The 22019-nt window shown below is 43.6% G+C and overlaps 1 protein-coding gene across 5 annotated transcripts in view; it reads left to right on the top strand.

The window, feature by feature from the left end:
* RPH3A (rabphilin 3A) overlaps window positions 1-22019 on the top strand; it is a 181801-nt gene that overhangs the window by 109627 nt on the left and 50155 nt on the right. For all 5 annotated transcript variants that reach the window (XM_072142713.1, XM_072142722.1, XM_072142704.1 and 2 more), the window contains one exon: window positions 5427-5585. In XM_072142713.1, the coding sequence (XP_071998814.1) occupies window positions 5427-5585 (159 nt within the window). The remainder of the gene's footprint in view (window positions 1-5426; window positions 5586-22019) is intronic.

Here is a 22019-nt window from a genome sequence, read left to right as displayed (position 1 = left end):
GTTTTTAGTTTCTTATGCCTTTATCTGCTTTTTACAGGATTTATTTTTCTCTCTATAATCCTGTAATGCCTCATCGCTACCTTCACGTTTTAGCACCTTAAACGCTTTATCTTTCTCGCTTATTGCTTTCCTTACAAGACTAGTTAGCCACATAGGCTTTTTGTTGTTCCTTTTATGCTTTTTCCCATAAGGTATGTGTTTCTCACAGGACTTTTTCAGAATATATGAGAAAAAGTCCCATTTTTTGGGGGGGCTTTTGTCTTTGAGAGCATTATCCCAGTCTATGCCTTTAAGGTCTTCCCTTAGTTGATGAAAATTTGCCCTCCTGAAGTTTAGAGTGTTGGTTGCCCCTTCACTAACGTGCTTAGTAAAGCGTAATACAAAATCAATGATATTATGATCACTATTCCCCAGGTTCCCCCCAACCTGTAGTTTTGATACCCTATCAGGTCTGTTGGTAAGGATAAGGTCCAGCAGTGCCCCCCCTCTTGTTGGCTCCAGGACTAGTTGCGACAGGTAATTGTCTTTTGTTGTTGACAAGAACCTGCTACCTTTGAAGGACCTGCAGGTTTCTGCCCCCCAGTCAATATCTGGGTAATTGAAGTCCCCCATGATAAGTACTTCACCATGCTTTGAAGCTGCATCCATTTCACTTATCAGCATTTCCTCTGCTGCCTCCATTATATTTGGAGCCTTATAACAAACCCCTAGTAATATTTTATTTTTATTTTTCCCTCCTCTTATCTCCACCCATAGGGACTCCACATTTGCGTTACTGATGTCATCTCGCAGGACGGGCTTGAGGCAAAAATTCACATATAAACAAACCCCTCCCCCTTTTTTATTTATACGATCCTTTCTAAAAAGACTATAACCATCTATAACAATCTACTACTAGTTCACTGCCTCCATACATGGTCCCCTTATCAAACGAGCTGTGTCAGGCAGAATTTTGGGTTGTTTTCATGGCTTCCACATCAAACTTGTTAACTTTGTCGCCACCCTGCTGTGTAATCCACAAAATATACTGGCAAACTTTTATCATGTACCGATATTATTTGAGTGCTTCTTGCTCACCTCCTTTGGTTCCTCTCTTACCATTTAGGGTATGTCGCCATGCCACTCTCTAGCCTGCCGCTGCTGCCGCTGCCTCTGCATGCCGTCCCCTATAGTGTCAGGGTCAATTATTGGATGTTTTAGATGCTATCTAGCTTCATTCTGTCACTCTGTCATGGCCATGCTGTTGCCCATAATTTTGGCATAATGGTGCGATTAAGCAGCCTCAGAGGCATCCATGCATGCTGCCCCTGCTGTTTCCTGTCCATTTCCGTGGTGTTTCCATCCTTTTCTGAGGTTCCCAGGTGTTTGGCCAAGCTTCCCTGTGCAGAGCCTTGGTCCCCTTGAAAAATGCTCGAGTCTCCCATTGACTTCAATGGGGCTCGTTACTCGAAACGAGCACTCGAGCATCGGGAAAAGTTCGTCTCGAATAACGAGTACCCGAGCATTTTAGTGCTCGCTCATCTCTAATTATGATCCCAATCCTTCTGATAAATAAGGAGTTTTATGGATATGCTGTAATTGTTCCAGAATTCCCCCAAGAGACCTTAGAACTGTTTAATTTTTGTGCATTGAGAATTTTTAAGTTTTTTTTTGCATTGAAGTAAATCTAAAGAATGGAGACTGGGCTTGTGGTGCACTCTTTTTTTTGCATAGAGAGTATTCTATCTACTATCTCTGTGGTGTTGTGTATAACTAGTATTAAACCATTTTCCAGCTGTGTCACTGAGTGGCAGATGGCATAGAAAATGGTTTGTCCTCTCTGTTCTGGATGTCACTACTATGCGGGGTAGATGTCTGCATAGATAATGGATTTATAATTAAATTTGCTAATTTACTCTCTATACTGTATACCGAAAATTACATTAAATTTAGAAATTGATTAGCAAAAATTCTAATTTGTTTCAGACTCTGACTTCACAATGAATTTGTTTTGCCCATTTAGAGAGAAACTATAGATCCTTCTGATAATGATTAACACCATATTCAATGCTTGAGGCGAAAATTTCATAGATGCCTGATAACAAATCCTTTGTTAAACTTATCTATATAATCTTATCACAATGTCATTGATTGACCCACCGCAACTTGTACAATAGTGTAAATCAAGTTGTGCACTATACCTTTCATGCCATGCCTCTGAACCACTGCAGCATAGCCAAGCAATACCTATCCAAAACTCTTAAGTAGAACTACTGCAAACTTTGCTCGAAAGAAGCTAAGTTGGCCAATTTTGTTTTGTGTGAAAGGTTCTCCTCCAACAATTGATGTCCGGTGAAAGAAGGGCCATATGTTAAATCTTATTGGCCAGGCCTTTTTTTCTGAGAGGGCATTAACCACTGAAGGAGTATGTCAGCAGCCTGCTTTCCAATTCAGGACACAAAAACAATGTGACTACAGTGTTTGCTTTGGGGGTTAGGAAAAACCATATTGCTCTAAAGTCCCATTTACCTACTCTGGATTACCGACTCGTTTTCTGGCTTTTCCAACTATGACCTGGTGGAAATTTTTCCTCCAGTGGAGCTCACATCCACATATACAAAGAGCCCAGAACCTTTTCGTATATCGATGCCGGCAGGATGATTATTGAGAAGGATCTGGGGTTCTAGTAGATCACAGTTTAAATAGCAGTATGCAATGTCAATCAGCTGCCTCTAAAGCCAGCAAGATCTTGTCATGTGTCAAAAGTGGAATGGACTCTCGGGATAGGGATGTAATATAACCACAGTACAAGGCATTGGTTCGGCCTCACTTGGAATATGCTGTCCAGTTCTGGGAACCGGTCCATAAAAAGGATGCCCTGGAGCTGGAGAGGGTTCAACGTAGAGCCACAAAAATGATAAGGGGTATGGAGGTTAAAACAGATTAAAACAGCTAGATTTATTTATTCTCAAAATAGACGACTAAGAGGCCATGACTTGATTAACTTATATAAATATAGAAATGGTCCATACAAAAGATATGGTGGAAAGTTGTTCCAGGTCAAACCAAATCAAAAGACAAGGGGGCACTGTCTGCATCTGGAGAAAATAAGGTTTAATCACCAGAGACGACTATGAGAACTGTCAATCTGTGGAATAGTCTGCCTCATTAATGACACAAAAAGGACCTGGTGTATCGGCAGGGATTCTTGACTTAATATATTTTTAACAAAACCGCCACTGGCAGACTAGATGACCCATATCCGGACACAGAAAATATTAAGAAAACATAACTTTTATTTTTCAATATATAATAGAAGCAATACTAAACAGTTTGCATTGCTTGGTGCTCAAACTAAATTTGTGTTTAAAAACACAGTGCAATGCACCATCCCAGTCAAGACAGTCGGGCTCAACTCTTGCATACTAGGTTATTGATCTTAGAACAGAGACGGTATATGAGTGGGGTCTCAGCATCCACTTTTAGTGTCTCTTATATCTCTGATTGTACTAGCTGTAAGTTAGTATAGGCTACTTATAGTGCTGGACTGCTAGCGTGGTGAGGGTAACAGCGGCAGACTGGCCCATCAAAATCACACCATGCACACGCTAGTCCTATGTCTGAAGTTTGGAGTAGCTCTAGCTAGCCCTATATCCCATACAAAACACACTTCACCCAAAATATTACAGTCTCTATGTATGTTGAGCATTAACAGACTCAAAGATCCATTAGAGTCACTGTACGTGGTACAGAGCACTGTCGGACTAGGGAGCATGGCACTGCTAATTAAAATGCTAAATTAGCCCCCCGACATGTTTTAGCCTGCCTCAGGTGCTGATCGCAGTAGGGACCTCAGAGAACTGGTTGAACTTGATAGACATGTGTCTTTCTTTTGAGCCATATAAACTAAGACTGGCGTTTTAAATGCCACTCTAAATAAATTCTGGGGAGTATGTCTAAAGGGTAAACCTTGGACTTTAAGTTGGATTCAGTTGGCGCCACACACTTGTCAATGACACAAAGATGAACGACGTTTCTCTGTAAGAATGACAGGCTTTTTAACACAATCAGAAGTATGCTCCATATTTTAAGTATCTTTAATTATTATTCAATTAATCGCATTTGTCCTACAAATTTCCATGCAGAACATTTAGATGATAGGAGGAAGTGAGTGTGTGCTTTTAATGGGCTGTCATCCACCCCCTCATGGTACTGTAATTCACCTTCTAAATCCATTTAAGATAGAAACCTTTACAGAACTTTTCAATCACATTACTGATGCCTGTGTTCACTTGCAGAACAAATGAGTGTTCAATTAATTCTCTAGGAAGCTCATATTCTGTGGGCTGTAAAGCTGTCTTCCCTTGAGCAATTAGATCTTATTAAAGAAAAAGGAAGACAAGAAGACACCTTCACGGCAAAGACAGATCAGAACGATAACAATAGATGTCATTCTTATGCTGAAGGAGTGAGAACTACATCTCGATATTGCTAAAATAGATAACTACAATTTCTGATGGATTTCAAATGACCTTTGAACATTTATCATTGAATAATATGTCATACTCTGCAAGGGAATTTTATCACATTTCAGTCTTGTGTAAGACTCCAGCATAGCTGAAATGATTTTATAACATTTATTTTCTCTAGAGGATCAGGCATCTGTTTCACTGCTGAAGTGAAAATTTTAACTCAAAAAATAATGGTGGAAAGCTTTACAGGCTATATTGTTTTTGTGATACTTCTGTTTTGAGGGATATATTGAAATTTAAAGGAGCAAAGACTGATTACAATTGACTTCTGGGACTTCACCAATCAGCTGTAATCTGTGTTAGAACCTAGTAGAACGCATTCAACTCCCTTGCAGTGCTCCATCTGGGGAAATTAGGCATTACACTTTTCTGATTTAAATGAATTGACTGTCCATGGGATTCACACATGTGTTGGGTCCTGCAGTACAATACCCCACCCCCATCCCATGTTAATTTAAAACAAATTTGAGAGAATTCCAATTGACCCATTTCCTTCCATACCATCTCTTTATAGTGTTACTCAACTTTCAACTAATGTTGCAGAGATCAGTAGCCCAGTGTGTGTGTTTGGGAGAAAGAAAACGCTTCGGTCCATTACATGACATGTAATCTTAATTTTCTAGCCATTCTCATCTCTGAAGTCTTTGTAAGTTTACTGTCCTCTCAATTCGGTGACTCAACACTCGCCACTATAAATAGAGCTTTTATGTAATCTGACACCTTAGTCAGCTTCTGTCCATTTTACTAGAAAGACAGAATTCAATTCTAGAATAGAAGGAGGTAGAACAATAAGAGCAGAAGTGGAGAAAATAGGTCTTATAAAATAAATTGCCATGTTTTTTGTATTCACTTCTACTATTACCTGAAAGTTTGAAACAATTTACTCACCACTAAAATACATTTGTCTACTTTTAGGCAATGATACAACTACTGCACCATCCAGCAGAGGAAACTGTCCTCCTTCAACTCGTAAGCAACCTGACTCAAGAATGGGAGATTATGGTGGATCTGATCAAGATGGGAAGGACTATGCTTATGGCAACGCAGATAATGAAAGCAACCGAAGTCCTGGAGGTTTGCCATTTTTTAAAATGTTACAAGCATAGATTCCATGCATACATGACGAAGGCCCCTTACACAGTAGCAAGTGTGAGAAGTCCAGCTCGCATAATACTTGCAGTCTGCAGTCCCTGGAACATCTGGCTGAAACATCAGTTCAGTTGCAGTAGGCCAGCGTTTGGCCCGGGAGTTCCAAACAGCACATGAGTGAGTGTGATACAAGTTGGACTCATCACAGTCACTAGTGTGTAAGGGCCCTACCTATTCCATTCATTTTGGGTGCAAGGGGCCCACACTCATGTTTGCAGAAGGTCCTAACCAAGTTATGGTTTTCAAAAGATAAGGGTGATAATGACAGAGTTTTTGGTTATCTTGTCCTAAAACTCGCTGGTCCTTAAGAGGTCAATGTGTTACAAAAGGACCTTTCAGTTTTTGTGTGGCATATAAATAGCATGCTGTATATACAGTGCTGCGCACTATTATTGTCGCCGTTCAATTTTTCATAGACTGCACAATATCTTGAAAAAATAAATGGAAATGTGAAAAAGTTATATGCTAAGGATATATCCTAAACAAACAGCAATAAAGGCACCCCCATAATACATGGTTGCATTAATGAAGCCTCCAAATGTTTCTTGTAGCCATTTCTAAGTTTCTGGCACTTCTCAGCTACTCTCCATTAAGAATGTTTGCAGGGTTCTCCCAATGGCAGATTTTAGCTCACTGGATAGGACATTTGGCACTATAGTTCTCTGATTTCATGATTCCTGTGGTATGGCCAAGCCCTTCAATACCAGGTGTAGCAAAGCAGACTCAAAGCATTATGGTTGCTCTAACATGCGGAACTGTCGGCATGACTTTTGGCAGACTGTTGCTTTGCATTGCCAAAATACCCCTTTTGTTTCATCTGTCCACAGAACATTGTTTCCAGAAGGATTGTGGTATGTCTCTTTGGCAAAGATCAGTTATTTCTTTTTCTTTGTGTTTTCTTCATCAATGATTTTTGCCTTTGTCCATAAAGCTCAGTTTGGTTTAGTTGCGGCGTATGGTGCTTGTTAAAACCATCACCACAGACAATTCCAGGTGGTCCTTGGGTTTTTGGATGTTTGACATGGTGATTTTTCTAAGACATCTCTTGTTAATTTTCCTTTTCCCCTATGTCCAGGGAGGTTGTTGACATGTCCATGCTTGGCAAACTACTTAATAAGATTGCACACTGTTGAAACCGAGATACCAAGGTCCTTGAAGATGGTCTTATACCCTTTTTAAGTCTTGTGTTTGCTAAAAGCAGTTCTCATGTCTTTCTTTGTCTTGGAAAATGATCTTCCATGTGGCTTTTTCAAACACTACAAAAAAAAATCACATTAATTTCACTTAATATTACTAAAAGGGGTAGTCCTATTTTGGCAAATTAATGTTATTGTTGGCATAATAAAAAGTTATACAAATTTCCAATATACTTCCTGCCTCAATTCTTCACTGTTTTGTAGATCTCTGCATGCTGTCATCCTATTGAAAGCTTTTATGTTTACTTCCAGTGGACAGAAATCTGATCATCATAGAGAGTAATGAGCCGTGCACCTGTGTGACAATGGTCAGATGATTTCTGTCCACTTAAAGTAAACATCGAAGCTTTCTATAGAATGGCACCAATAATATTGGAAAATTGTATAACTTTTCATTATACAAACAATAACATTTGCTGAAATGGGAATACCCCTTTAATCACTTAACCATCCACAATATGTACTTAACCCCTTAATGACCACCGTATCGGCTTTTTACGGCGGTCATTAAGGGTACTTCTTCTGACGCGTACGCCTTTCTACGGCAGCGCGTCAGAAGAAGATTTCGGGACACCGGGTCTCGCTGGTGCCGGTGTCGGGCTGTGATATCACAGCCCACACCCAGCACTAACACCCGGGATCGGAAAAACTCAGATCCCGGGTGTTTAACCCCTTACATGCCGCGGTCAAGCATGACCGCGGCGTGCAAGTGTGTCCCCCGTGGATCGGACCCCCCGGTGTGCTTACCGGGGGATCCAATCCCTCCTGCCTTAGCCCCAGGTTCCGACGAGTGACCCGGCGCTGTCGGCTCCTCTCTGTGCTGGGTTCCGCCTCCTGGCAGGACCCGGCTGTGTGTAACTGAACATGCTCAGCATGCTCAGTTACTAACACAATACACTGCAATACAAGTGTATTGCAGTGTAAAGGCTTGAATAAGCGATCGGATGATCGCTTATTCAAGCCAAGAAGTAGAAAATGTAAAAAAAGTAAAACATTTTTTTTTAATCTTTTTATAATATAATTAAATAAATAAAATAAAAGTCCCATAATCTCCCCAGTAACACATAAAATGCAAATAAAGTAAATAAAACACAAAAACACATACATATTTGGTATCACCGCGTCCGTATTAATCTGTACAATAAATCGAAATCAATATTGAACCCGCTCGGTGAACTACGTAAAAAAAAACTCGAAAAACTTCCCATAATATACCATTTTCCATCAAACACTATCACAAAAAATGTTCTAAAAAGTGATCAAAAAAAGTTACGTTCCCTAATATGATACGACTGAAAAGAACAACTGTTTTCGCAAACAATAAGCCCTCAACCAGATCTGACAACAGAAAAATACAGAAGTTATGGCCCTGAAAAGTTGCCAATAGTAAAAACAATGCGATTTTCTCCAATATTGGTTTTGCTCAGGAAAATTGAGCAAAAATAAGAAAAACTATATAAATGAGGTATCACCGTAATCCTAGTGAACCAGAGAATAAAGATAAAATATTATTTTTACGTTACGGTGAGTGGGGAAAAAAAAAAGGTCAAAATCCAAAATAAAAATTGATGATTTTGTTTGTGTCCCCCTTGAAATAGTTAATAAAATCTCATGAATAAGCTTTAGATAAATTATCTATACATTGTATCTCATCCCGTACATAATAAGCCTCATATGTTCGCATTACCAAAAAAAATAAAAATTTATAGGTCGTACAATGTGACAATACAAATCTGCTGTGAATGGCGCCTCCATTCATTCTATACTCGGCCGTGCGCCCGTACAGCAGTTTACCACCACATATGTGGTATCAGTAAACTCGGGAGGAATTGGGCATCAAGCGTTGCAGTGTGTTTCATCATTTAATTTATTCTGAAAATGTCAGTTTTGGCCTAAATGAATGCATTTTCCAAAAAAATTCCATAGTTTCTAAATCGCAGGTCCATATTTTTTAACCCATGTGAAACACTTAAAGGGTTAATAGACTTAATAGAAGTTGTTTTACATATGTTGAGGGGTGAACTTTCTATAGTGGGGTAATTTATGGGGTTTTACTATTATTTAGGCCTCTCAAAGTCACTTGAAAGCTGAGTTGTCCCTCAAAATGTGAGTTTTGGCAATTTTCATGAAAATAAGAAAAATCGCACCTAAAGTTCTGCACCTCATAACATCCTAGAAAAATGACCGGAAGCATAAAATATCATCCCAACATAAAGCAGATATTCTGTAAATGTTAATTATCAAACTTTTTGGGTAGTTTTACATCCTGTCAGGAAACCAGAACATTTCAAACTTGGAAAATGAAGAATTTTTACAAACTTTTGCCAAATTTTCACTTTTTTTCAGAATGAAACGCAAAACTTATCACTTAAATTTTATAACTAACATAAAGTACAATGTGTCACGAGAAAACATTCTCAAAATCACCCGGACATGTTAAAGCGTTCCGAAGTTATAACCAATTATCGTGAGACATGTCAGATTTGAAAAATCGAGTCTGGTCATTGAGCTGAAAACTAGTGTCGGTGATAAGGGGTTAAACTTCATTGGTGCTAATAACAACATAAAGGACTGTATGTATACTTATGAATTGGTTCATAAAGTACGAATACGCTGTCCGTCTGATGGAATTGGCTAAATATACAATTGTAGCTTCTGGGGATCTTTAAGAATGTTCAGTGTCCTTACTGCCTCTCAATCCGGAAAGGGGGGGGGGGTTGTATCCCAGGATAATGTCCAATATGCTATTTATTTGAGTCTGGAGGAGAGGATTAACAAGCCTCTGTTCCCACCACTGTAGGCGAGAGAACATGAATATAGGATGTAAAGCTGATCTTTTCAGTCTCATATAGGAAGTTACTCCCACACCAATTCCCTCAACGGAATCTTTGTAAGATGAAACGCATCAGGGAGGTGATAGCTTTCTAGAGGAATAGTGTTAGTCATGGTACTGCCCTTGTCAGGGCGGGAGTCAAATCAATGGGGACTACAAAGGGGCAGATTAGCCTTACTTTCTCCCCCCCAACTTGTGGTTCCCCCCATTGATTTGCATGGATATATAAATGGTGGGGTTTGTCTAAATCACGGTAAGGCAATTTGTCATATTTCATGTTTACACTCCTAACCTTTACATAAATTATAAAACCATTTGGACATTGTATTGGAGAGGATCTTAACTTATAAGCTTTCTTTCTTTCTCGTAAATACCCAAGAGGCCATTTTGCTAGAACCTAAATCCCCACCCCTAGTTTGCTGCCAGGAGACAAAGATGGCAATAAATGCAATGGATTGCTAGGTAAGTCTTATTTTTGTCCCAGTCTCTTAGGAGGTTTTGAGAACAGTGGACTATATATCTTTAACTCTTTAATGTCACTGTGTTGACATTCCTGCCTAATATTGCAATGATTCTCTTATCTGATTATAAAAATGATATGGAGTAGGTAAAGAATCTACCCGATACAACCTGATGATATTTTATTTTCATCAGTCTGATAATCAACTTATCAACCTCTTGCAACGATGCTGCGTATACTGCTAAACACTAGTATCCCCTACAAGTCTTTAGGACATTTCTTTTAATTGCTTGATATTCTTTATTAAGCATCTGCATTTTGTAGTTATGTACCTCAGTTCACCTGCATTGCAGAGTTCATCAAAATTCAAAATATTTTTGCCGGTTTTCCGGACTATCTCTGTTTTGCGCCGCATTTAACAAGGGTTTTTGGTGCACGTGATCGGATTTTGGCGTCCACTTTCATGCGACACAAATCGGGTGCGTGGCCGTCAGACAACACGACTGATTCAGAGTGAGCGTGTGGATTTAAAATTCAAATTGTGTCGCAATACATGCACTCACATACACTGGGAAGAAGAAGGTGAACTCCAGTGGACCTGAGCAGGAAAGCGATACATGCAGGATCTCGGGCGCACAATCTTGTTGAATCGCGGCAGACTTCATCCTGGTGGGACAACGCACCTCGGGGATCGCGCAGGGACCAGTTAAGTAAATGTGTCTCAAAATGTGATATTTTAAAGCGACACATCCTGGGTTCACAAGGCCTGCAAGAGGGTAGAGAATGTGATGAGGAGTTACAATAATAATCTTAATTTACCCTCTTTCTCTCAATACTATTGAAAACTAAGGCAGTGCAGAATCTCCCAACTTTTTCGTGTGCCACCAAAATGTTTCCTCCTAAGCCACACCTTTTGCGTTGTGTCCCGCATATCTCCTCTGTTCTTTTTCTACCTTCTGGTCCTGATATGCACTTTTTATCGGGACCAGGAGGCGGGACACAGCGGAGATGTGCGGGACACAGCGATCAAAGCCAGGACAATCTCCCAGCCATCCAGGATGGCAGGACAGCTGTGAGACACCGGGACTGTCCTCCAAATTCGGGATGGTTGGGAGCTATGCAGAAAGTAATAAGCTATTAATTAAGATACTTATTAATGGGGTTGGCCACACATAACAACGTTTACCAGGTATGTAACATCCGCTAGTAGGGTCTCCTGTATTGTACTTACTATGGTAAATTCTCCTTTTGGAGCTTTTTGTGACACCCTGTGTCATTCAGCACTTCTGGGTGGGGGTCAGGGGTCTCTGTGCTAATTACTGAGCACTACTGCTGTGACACTGAAGGGCATGTTAAGAACATTCGCACAACAGTGTGCCAGGGTACCACAATATGGGTGACTCTATTAACGTACTGTAAATAACTTGATTATTTACTTTCTTATTTGTAGCCAACCCCTATGAATGAGTTGGTTTTTAGTTGCAGATTTGACACTCGGTCTCTAAAAGGTTCGCGATCACTGCCCAAACCCATCTCCCTCCCATCCACAGATACATAATGTGATGCATTTTGACCCTGAAGAAGGGCAAATGACATTAACACCCTATTATTTTGGTCTAAGGACTGTTTATTGGCTATAAATACATGGGTATTACAATTAGGACCCTATCTACTTTGTCACAACATGTCCTGACTAGAATATGTCATTTTATTAAGTTTTGAGAAATGTGCATACTTTCGGCACAAATTGCAGTCAAAAGGCAAATAGTTAATAAATTATCCTGTCACTTTTGTTTACTAACTATCGACAAATATTAATTTTTCAAATGTTCAAAGGCAATTGCTTACATTTTTAGCGATGAAAGAACCATTAGATCTCATCCTCTGCCTGTACCTATTACTTTTAACAAACTATGGAGGACATTAGTACATTCTTGGTACCTATGTCAATAAATAATTTGCAGGATGTAGAGGCACTGCAGTGTTTACTTATTGAAGTTGCTTGGCAGAGCAGTTGGCGCACTAATTAGAGTCCATTTACATGCTGTGTATGGTCCCTAAGGATGTCGGTACATCATAACCTTGTCTGGTGTATGTTTAAGTCATTCCTCTTAAATGAGACATTTTATTATATCTAATGGTAGAAGGATTTTGTACTCTTGCTGCAGCATCAGTCATATAACCGCTTCCATGCCTTGTTCATCACAATCCATTTTTCAATAGACACAAATAATATAAATGGTCTAGTATATTTAAATGAGCAGAAAGAATTACAGTCTTAACTCTGGAGCAACTAACAGAATAATTGCATTTAAATTGATCTTTCCCAACCTTTAATATTATGATTGTATGATTATGAGTAGAGATGAGCGAACACTAAAATGCTCGGGTACTCGTTATTCGAGACGAACTTTTCCCGATGCTCGAGTGCTCGTCTCGAATAACGAACCCCATTGAAGTCAATGGGAGACTCGAGCATTTTTCAAGGGGACCAAGGCTCTGCACAGGGAAGCTTGGCCAAACACCTGGGAACCTCAGAAAAGGATGGAAACACCACGGAAATGGACAGGAAACAGCAGGGGCAGCATGCATGGATGCCTCTGAGGCTGCATAATCGCACCATTATGCCAAAATTATGGGCAACAGCATGGCCATGACAGAGTGACAGAATGAAGCTAGATAGCATCTAAAACATCCAATAATTGACCCTGACACTATAGGGGACGGCATGCAGAGGCAGCGGCAGCAGCGGCAGGCATGGCAACATACCCTAAATGGACTCAGGCTTCAAACCAATGGGTAGCAGAGAGGAACCAAAGGAGGTGAGCAAGAAGCGCTCAAATAATATCGGTACATGATAAAAGTTTGCCAGTATATTTTGTGGATTACACAGCAGGGTGGCGACAAAGTTAACATGGAAGCCATGAAAACAACCCAAAATTCTGCCTGACACAGCTCGTTTGATAAGGGGACCATGTATGGAGGCAGTGAACTAGTAGTAGATTAAAGGTGCTGCAGTTAAAACTATGTTAGTTGGATCTTGGCATGGAGCTGGCGCTCCGCTGCCAGGCGAGCTTTCGCCAATCCAAGCCCCTGTCTCTAGGCTACTCCCCAAACAGCACTTCTAAGAACCTTTTGTATAAGATCAAGTGTAGTAGCGTTCTTATAAGTTTAGGATATGCCGGGTGAGGGGAATGTAAACAGATGCGCAAGAAGCGCTGAAATAATATCCCTAAATGGTAAAAGTTTGCAAGTATATTTTGGGGATTACACAGCAGGGTGGCGACAAAGTTAACAACTTTGATGTGGAATGCCCTGTAATAGCTCTTGGGCGGTGTGCCTTTTATCGCCTAGGCTCAGCAGTTTCAGCACCGCCTGCTGTCGCTTAGCGATGGCACTGCTGCTGTGCCTAGAGCTACCGACTGATGGCGCCATGCCCACGGATGGTAATTCGGAGGAGGAGGAGGGGTGGGAGGAGGTATAGTAGGCCTTTGAGACCTGGACCGAGGTAGGCCCCGCAATTCTCTGCGTCGGCAGTATATGACCAGCCCCAGGGTCAGACTCGGTCCCAGCCTGCACCAAGTTAAGTGTAGTAGCGTTCTTATAAGTTTGGGATATGGCGGGTGAGGGGAATGTAAACAGATGCGCAAGAAGCGCATGATGCGCATGGAGCTGGCGTTCCGCTGCCAGGCGAGCTTTCGCCAATCCAAGCCCCTGTCTCTAGGCTACTCCCCAAACAGCACTTCTAAGAACCTTTTGTATAAGATCAAGTGTAGTAGCGTTCTTATAAGTTTAGGATATGCCGGGTGAGGGGAATGTAAACAGATGCGCAAGAAGCGCTGAAATAATATCCCTAAATGGTAAAAGTTTGCCAGTATATTTTGGGGATTACACAGCAGGGTGGCGACAAAGTTAACAACTTTGATGTGGAATCCATGAAAACAACCCAAATTTCTGCCTGACACACCTCGTTTGATAAAGGGACGATGTATGGAGGCAGCTATATGGACGACTTTTGGAGGTAGCAATGGAGACAACGTGTGGAGGCTGCTATGGAGACAATTTAATTTGGATAGTGCCTGTATGTGGCAGTCCCAAACATTTTTCAAACCAGAGGAGCAGGTAGGTGGCCCTCCAGTAAAATGGGATAGATTGAGTGCCTGTATGTGGCAGTCCCAAAAATGTTTCAAACCAGAGGAGCAGGTAGGTGGCCCTCCAGTAAAATGAAATAGATTGAGTGCCTGTATGTGGCAGTCCCAAAAATTGTTCAAACCAGAGGAGCAGGTAGGTGGCCCTGCAGTAAAATGGAATAGATTGAGTGCCTGTATGTGGCAGTCCCAAAAATTGTTCAAACCAGAGGAGCAGGTAGGTGGCCCTGCAGTAAAATGGAATAGATTGAGTGCCTGTATGTGGCAGTCCCAAAAATGTTTCAAACCAGAGGAGCAGGTAGGTGGCCCTCCAGTAAAATGGAATAGATTGAGTGCCTGTATGTGGCAGTCCCAAAAATGTTTCAAACCAGAGGAGCAGGTAGGTGGCCCTGCAGTAAAATGGAATAGATTGAGTGCCTGTATGTGGCAGTCCCAAAAATGTTTCAAACCAGAGGAGCAGGTAGGTGGCCCTCCAGTAAAATGGAATAGATTGAGTGCCTGTATGTGGCAGTCCCAAAAATTGTTCAAACCAGAGGAGCAGGTAGGTGGCCCTGCAGTAAAATGGAATAGATTGAGTGCCTGTATGTGGCAGTCCCAAAAATTGTTCAAACCAGAGGAGCAGGTAGGTGGCCCTGCAGTAAAATGGAATAGATTGAGTGCCTGTATGTGGCAGTCCCAAAAATGTTTCAAACCAGAGGAGCAGGTAGGTGGCCCTCCAGTAAAATGGAATAGATTGAGTGCCTGTATGTGGCAGTCCCAAAAATGTTTCAAACCAGAGGAGCAGGTAGGTGGCCCTGCAGTAAAATGGAATAGATTGAGTGCCTGTATGTGGCAGTCCCAAAAATGTTTCAAACCAGAGGAGCAGGTAGGTGGCCCTCCAGTAAAATGGAATAGATTGAGTGCCTGTATGTGGCAGTCCCAAAAATTGTTCAAACCAGAGGAGCAGGTAGGTGGCCCTGCAGTAAAATGGAATAGATTGAGTGCCTGTATGTGGCAGTCCCAAAAATTGTTCAAACCAGAGGAGCAGGTAGGTGGCCCTGCAGTAAAATGGAATAGATTGAGTGCCTGTATGTGGCAGTCCCAAAAATGTTTCAAACCAGAGGAGCAGGTAGGTGGCCCTCCAGTAAAATGGAATAGATTGAGTGCCTGTATGTGGCAGTCCCAAAAATGTTTCAAACCAGAGGAGCAGGTAGGTGGCCCTGCAGTAAAATGGAATAGATTGAGTGCCTGTATGTGGCAGTCCCAAAAATGTTTCAAACCAGAGGAGCAGGTAGGTGGCCCTCCAGTAAAATGGAATAGATTGAGTGCCTGTATGTGGCAGTCCCAAAAATTGTTCAAACCAGAGGAGCAGGTAGGTGGCCCTGCAGTAAAATGGAATAGATTGAGTGCCTGTATGTGGCAGTCCCAAAAATTTTTTAAAACAGAGGACCGGGTAGGTGGCCCTCCAGTAAAATGGAATAGATTGAGTGCCTGTATGTGGCACTCACAAAAATTGTTTCAAACAGAGGACCGGGTAGGTGGCCCTCCAGAAAAATTAAATGCATGAAGTACTATAGCAAGAGCCAGTGGGCCCTGTCAAAAAATAGCCATTTTCCTCTGCTTTACTGTACAAAGAGGAGGAGAAGGAGGAAAATGAGGAGGAGGAGGAGGAGTGGATCAATTATTCAGGTTGAGCTTCCTTCACCTGGTGGAGATTGGAAATTCTGAGAAATCCAGCCTTTATTCATTTTAATAAGCGTCAGCCTGTCAGCGCTGTCAGTCGACAGGCGTGTACGCTTATCGGTGATGATGCCACCAGCTGCACTGAAAACCCGCTCGGACAAGACGCTAGCGGCAGGGCAGGCAAGAACCTCCAAGGCGTACAGCGCCAGTTCGTGCCACATGTCCAGCTTTGAAACCCAGTAGTTGTAGGGAGCTGTGTGATCATTTAGGACGATGGTATGGTCAGCTACGTACTCCCTCACCATCTTTCTGTAAAGATCAGCCCTACTCTGCCGAGACTGGGGACAGGTGACAGTGTCTTGCTGGGGTGACATAAAGCTGGCAAAAGCCTTGTAAAGCGTACCCTTGCCAGTGCTGGACAAGCTGCCTGCTCGCCTACTCTCCCTCGCTACTTGTCCCGCAGAACTACGCACTCTGCCGCTAGCGCTGTCAGAAGGGAAATACTGTTTCAGCTTGTGCACCAGGGCCTGCTGGTATTCATGCATTCTCACACTCCTTTCCTCTCCAGGGATGAGAGTGGGAAGATTTTGCTTGTACCGTGGGTCCAGGAGAGTGAACACCCAGTAATCGGTGCTGGAATAAATTCTTTGAACGCGAGGGTCACGGGATAGGCAGCCTAGCATGAAATCTGCCATATGCGCCAGAGTACCAACGCGTAAGAATTCACTCCCCTCACTGGCCTGACTGTCCATTTCCTCCTCCTCCAACTCCTCCAACTCCTCTTCTTCTGCCCATACACGCTGAACAGTGAAGGACTCAACAATGGTCCCCTCTTGTGTCTCGCCAACATTCTCCTCCTCATCCTCCTCCACCTCCACCTCCTCCGATATGCGCTGAGAAACAGACCTCAGGGTGCTTTGGCTATCAACAAGGGAATATTCTTCCCCCGTCTCTTGTGACGAGCGCAAAGCTTCCGACTTCATGCTGACCAGAGAGTTTTTCAACAGGCCAAGCAGCGGGATGGTGAGGCTGATGATGGCGGCATCGCCACTGACCATCTGTGTTGACTCCTCAAAGTTACTCAGCACCTGACAGATATCAGACATCCACGTCCACTCCTCATTGTAGACTTGAGGAAGCTGACTGACCTGACTACCAGTTCTGGTGGAAGTTGACATCTGGCAGTCTACAATCGCTCTGCGCTGCTGGTAAACTCTGGATAACATGGTCAGTGTTGAATTCCACCTCGTGGGCACGTCGCACAACAGTCGGTGAGCGGGCAGTTGGAGGCGGCGCTGCGCTGCCCTGAGAGTGGCAGCATCTGGGCTGGACTTCCTGAAATGCGCACAGATGCGGCGCACCTTCGTGAGCAAATCAGACAGATTGGGGTATGTCTTGAGGAAACGCTGCACTATCAGATTTAACACATGGGCCAGGCATGGCACATGTGTCAGTCTGCCGAGTTGCAGAGCCGCCACCAGGTTACGGCCGTTGTCACACACAACCATTCCCGGCTTGAGGTTCAGCGGTGCCAGCCACAGATCAGTCTGCGCCGTGATGCCCTGTAATAGCTCTTGGGCGGTGTGCCTTTTGTCGCCTAGGCTCAGCAGTTTGAGCACCGCCTGCTGTCGCTTAGCGACGGCACTGCTGCTGTGCCTAGAGCTACCGACTGATGGCGCCGTGCCCACGGATGGTAGTTCGGAGGAGGAGGTGGAGGAGGGGTGGGAGGAGGAGGAGGCATAGTAGGCCTGAAACACCTGGACCGAGGTAGGCCCCGCAATCCTCGGCGTCGGCAGTATATGAGCAGCCCCAGGGTCAGACTCGGTCCCAGCCTCCACCAAGTTAACCCAATGTGCCGTCAGCGATATATAGTGGCCCTGCCCGGCAGCACTCGTCCACGTGTCCGTGGTCAGGTGGACCTTGTCAGAAACGGCGTTGGTCAGGGCACGGATGATGTTGTCTGACACGTGCTGGTGCAGGGCTGGGACGGCACATCGGGAAAAGTAGTGGCGGCTGGGGACCGAATACCGAGGGGCGGCCGCCGCCATGAGGTTGCGAAAGGCCTCGGTCTCTACTAGCCTATAGGGCAGCATCTCCAGGCTAAGCAATCTGGAGATGTGCACATTAAGGGCTTGGGCGTGCGGGTGGGTTGCACTATATTTGCGTTTCCGCTCCAGCGTCTGGGGTATGGAGAGCTGAACGCTGGTGGATGCTGTGGAGGATCGTGGAGGCGACGATGGGGTTTTTGTGGCAGGGTCCTGGGCAGGGGGCTGACTAGCAGCTGACACAGGGGAAGGAGCAGTGGTGTGCACGGCCGGAGGTGAACGGGCTTGTTGCCACTGAGTGGGGTGCTTAGCATTCATATGCCTGCGCATACTGGTGGTAGTTAAGCTAGTAGTGGTGGAACCCCTGCTGAGCCTGGTTTGGCAAATGTTGCACACCACAGTCCGTCGGTCATCCGGTGTTTCCTTAAAGAACCTCCACACTTCTGAAGATCTAGCCCTCGCCGCAAGAGCCCTCACCACGGGAGCTTCACTAGTTGACAGTGGCGCTGATGCACCAGCTCTGGCCCTGCCTCTCCGTCTGGCCCCACCACTGCCTCTTCCAACCTGTTCAGGTCGAGGACTCTCCTCCGTCTCAGAAGCACTGTGTTCACCCGGCCTCTCAACCCAGCTTGGGTCTGTCACCTCATCATCCTCCGATCCCTCAGTCTGCTCCCCCCTCGGACTTCCTGCCCTGACAACAACTTCCCCACTGTCTGACAACCGTGTCTCCTCATCGTCGGACACCTCTTTACACACTTCCACTACGTCAAGAAGGTCATCATCACCCACAGACTGTGACTGGTGGAAAACCTGGGCATCGGAAAATTGCTCAGCAGCAACCGGACAAGTGGTTTGTGACTGTGGGAAGGGTCCAGAAAACAGTTCCTCAGAGTATGCCGGTTCAAATGCCAAATTTTCCTGGGAGGGGGCAGACTGGGGGGGAGGAGGCTGAGGTGCAGGAGCTGGAGGAGTGGCGATTTCGGTGACATGGGTGGACTGCGTGGAAGACTGACTGGTGGTGGACAAATTGCTCGAAGCATTGTCAGCAATCCACGACATCACCTGTTCGCACTGTTCTGGCCTCAACAGTGCTCTACCACGAGTCCCAGTAACTTCAGACATGAACCTAGGGAGTGTAGCTCTGCGGCGTTCCCCTGCTCCCTCATCAGCAGGTGGTGTCTCACCCCGCCCAGGACCACGGCCTCTGACCCCTGCAGTAGTTGGACGCCCACGTCCCCGCCCTCGTCCTCTACCCCTAGCCCTCGGGTTAAACATTTTTAAAATGAGAGTTATAACTTTATTTTTTTTTTTACTTTTTTTTGTTTTTTTTTGTGTTTTTTTTTTTTTTTTTGTGTTTTTTGTTTTTTTTTGAGTTTTTAAAACCAAACAATGCTATCCTATTGCTATGGCTATTTTCTAGCCAAGTATCAAAGGAAGCACAGTACTATGCCAGATGAGATGACACTGAGTTATTGCCTAATAGAAATCCAACCCCTACTGAATTTTGCCACTTCGGCCTTTGCTATGGATATGTGCGCCACTAAGCGCAGAACACAGCGGTCGCAAGTCCCACTACAAATTGCTCAGAATTGGCAAGTACATGCACTGCAGAAACTACAGTCACCAGCAGATCAACCAGAAATCAAATATATAGAACGCTACTGTAGGCTTCAAGAAGCTGTTTGTATTCTCCTATGGCTATTTTCTAGCCAAGTATCAAAGGAAGCACAGTACTATGCCAGATGAGATGACACTGAGTTATTGCCTAATAGAAATCCAACCCCTACTGAATTTTGCCACTTCAGCCTTTGCTATGGATATGTGCGCCACTAAGCGCAGAACACAGCGGTCGCAAGTCCCACTACAAATTGCTCAGAATTGGCAAGTACATGCACTGCAGAAACTACAGTCACCAGCAGATCAACCAGAAATCAAATATATAGAACGCTACTGTAGGCTTCAAGAAGCTGTTTGTATTCTCCTATGGCTATTTTCTAGCCAAGTATCAAAGGAAGCACAGTACTATGCCAGATGAGATGACACTGAGTTATTGCCTAATAGAAATCCAACCCCTACTGAATTTTGCCACTTCAGCCTTTGCTATGGATATGTGCGCCACTAAGCGCAGAACACAGCGGTCGCAAGTCTCACTACAAATTGCTCAGAATTGGCAAGTACATGCACTGCAGAAACTACAGTCACCAGCAGATCAACCAGAAATCAAATATATAGAACGCTACTGTAGGCTTCAAGAAGCTGTTTGTATTCTCCTATGGCTATTTTCTAGCCAAGTATCAAAGGAAGCACAGTACTATGCCAGATGAGATGACACTGAGTTATTGCCTAATAGAAATCCAACCCCTACTGAATTTTGCCACTTCAGCCTTTGCTATGGATATGTGCGCCACTAAGCGCAGAACACAGCGGTCGCAAGTCCCACTACAAATTGCTCAGAATTGGCAAGTACATGCACTGCAGAAACTACAGTCACCAGCAGATCAACCAGAAATCAAATATATAGAACGCTACTGTAGGCTTCAAGAAGCTGTTTGTATTCTCCTATGGCTATTTTCTAGCCAAGTATCAAAGGAAGCACAGTACTATGCCAGATGAGATGACACTGAGTTATTGCCTAATAGAAATCCAACCCCTACTGAATTTTGCCACTTCAGCCTTTGCTATGGATATGTGCGCCACTAAGCGCAGAACACAGCGGTCGCAAGTCCCACTACAAATTGCTCAGAATTGGCAAGTACATGCACTGCAGAAACTACAGTCACCAGCAGATCAACCAGAAATCAAATATATAGAACGCTACTGTAGGCTTCAAGAAGCTGTTTGTATTCTCCTATGGCTATTTTCTAGCCAAGTATCAAAGGAAGCACAGTACTATGCCAGATGAGATGACACTGAGTTATTGCCTAATAGAAATCCAACCCCTACTGAATTTTGCCACTTCAGCCTTTGCTATGGATATGTGCGCCACTAAGCGCAGAACACAGCGGTCGCAAGTCCCACTACAAATTGCTCAGAATTGGCAAGTACATGCACTGCAGAAACTACAGTCACCAGCAGATCAACCAGAAATCAAATATATAGAACGCTACTGTAGGCTTCAAGAAGCTGTTTGTATTCTCCTATGGCTATTTTCTAGCCAAGTATCAAAGGAAGCACAGTACTATGCCAGATGAGATGACACTGAGTTATTGCCTAATAGAAATCCAACCCCTACTGAATTTTGCCACTTCAGCCTTTGCTATGGATATGTGCGCCACTAAGCGCAGAACACAGCGGTCGCAAGTCTCACTACAAATTGCTCAGAATTGGCAAGTACATGCACTGCAGAAACTACAGTCACCAGCAGATCAACCAGAAATCAAATATATAGAACGCTACTGTAGGCTTCAAGAAGCTGTTTGTATTCTCCTATGGCTATTTTCTAGCCAAGTATCAAAGGAAGCACAGTACTATGCCAGATGAGATGACACTGAGTTATTGCCTAATAGAAATCCAACCCCTACTGAATTTTGCCACTTCAGCCTTTGCTATGGATATGTGCGCCACTAAGCGCAGAACACAGCGGTCGCAAGTCCCACTACAAATTGCTCAGAATTGGCAAGTACATGCACTGCAGAAACTACAGTCACCAGCAGATCAACCAGAAATCAAATATATAGAACGCTACTGTAGGCTTCAAGAAGCTGTTTGTATTCTCCTATGGCTATTTTCTAGCCAAGTATCAAAGGAAGCACAGTACTATGCCAGATGAGATGACACTGAGTTATTGCCTAATAGAAATCCAACCCCTACTGAATTTTGCCACTTCAGCCTTTGCTATGGATATGTGCGCCACTAAGCGCAGAACACAGCGGTCGCAAGTCTCACTACAAATTGCTCAGAATTGGCAAGTACATGCACTGCAGAAACTACAGTCACCAGCAGATCAACCAGAAATCAAATATATAGAACGCTACTGTAGGCTTCAAGAAGCTGTTTGTATTCTCCTATGGCTATT

Source organism: Engystomops pustulosus, chromosome 1 (assembly GCF_040894005.1).
Source record: "Engystomops pustulosus chromosome 1, aEngPut4.maternal, whole genome shotgun sequence".
NCBI lineage: Eukaryota > Metazoa > Chordata > Amphibia > Anura > Leptodactylidae > Engystomops > Engystomops pustulosus.
This window is presented reverse-complemented; position numbering and strand designations above follow the sequence as displayed.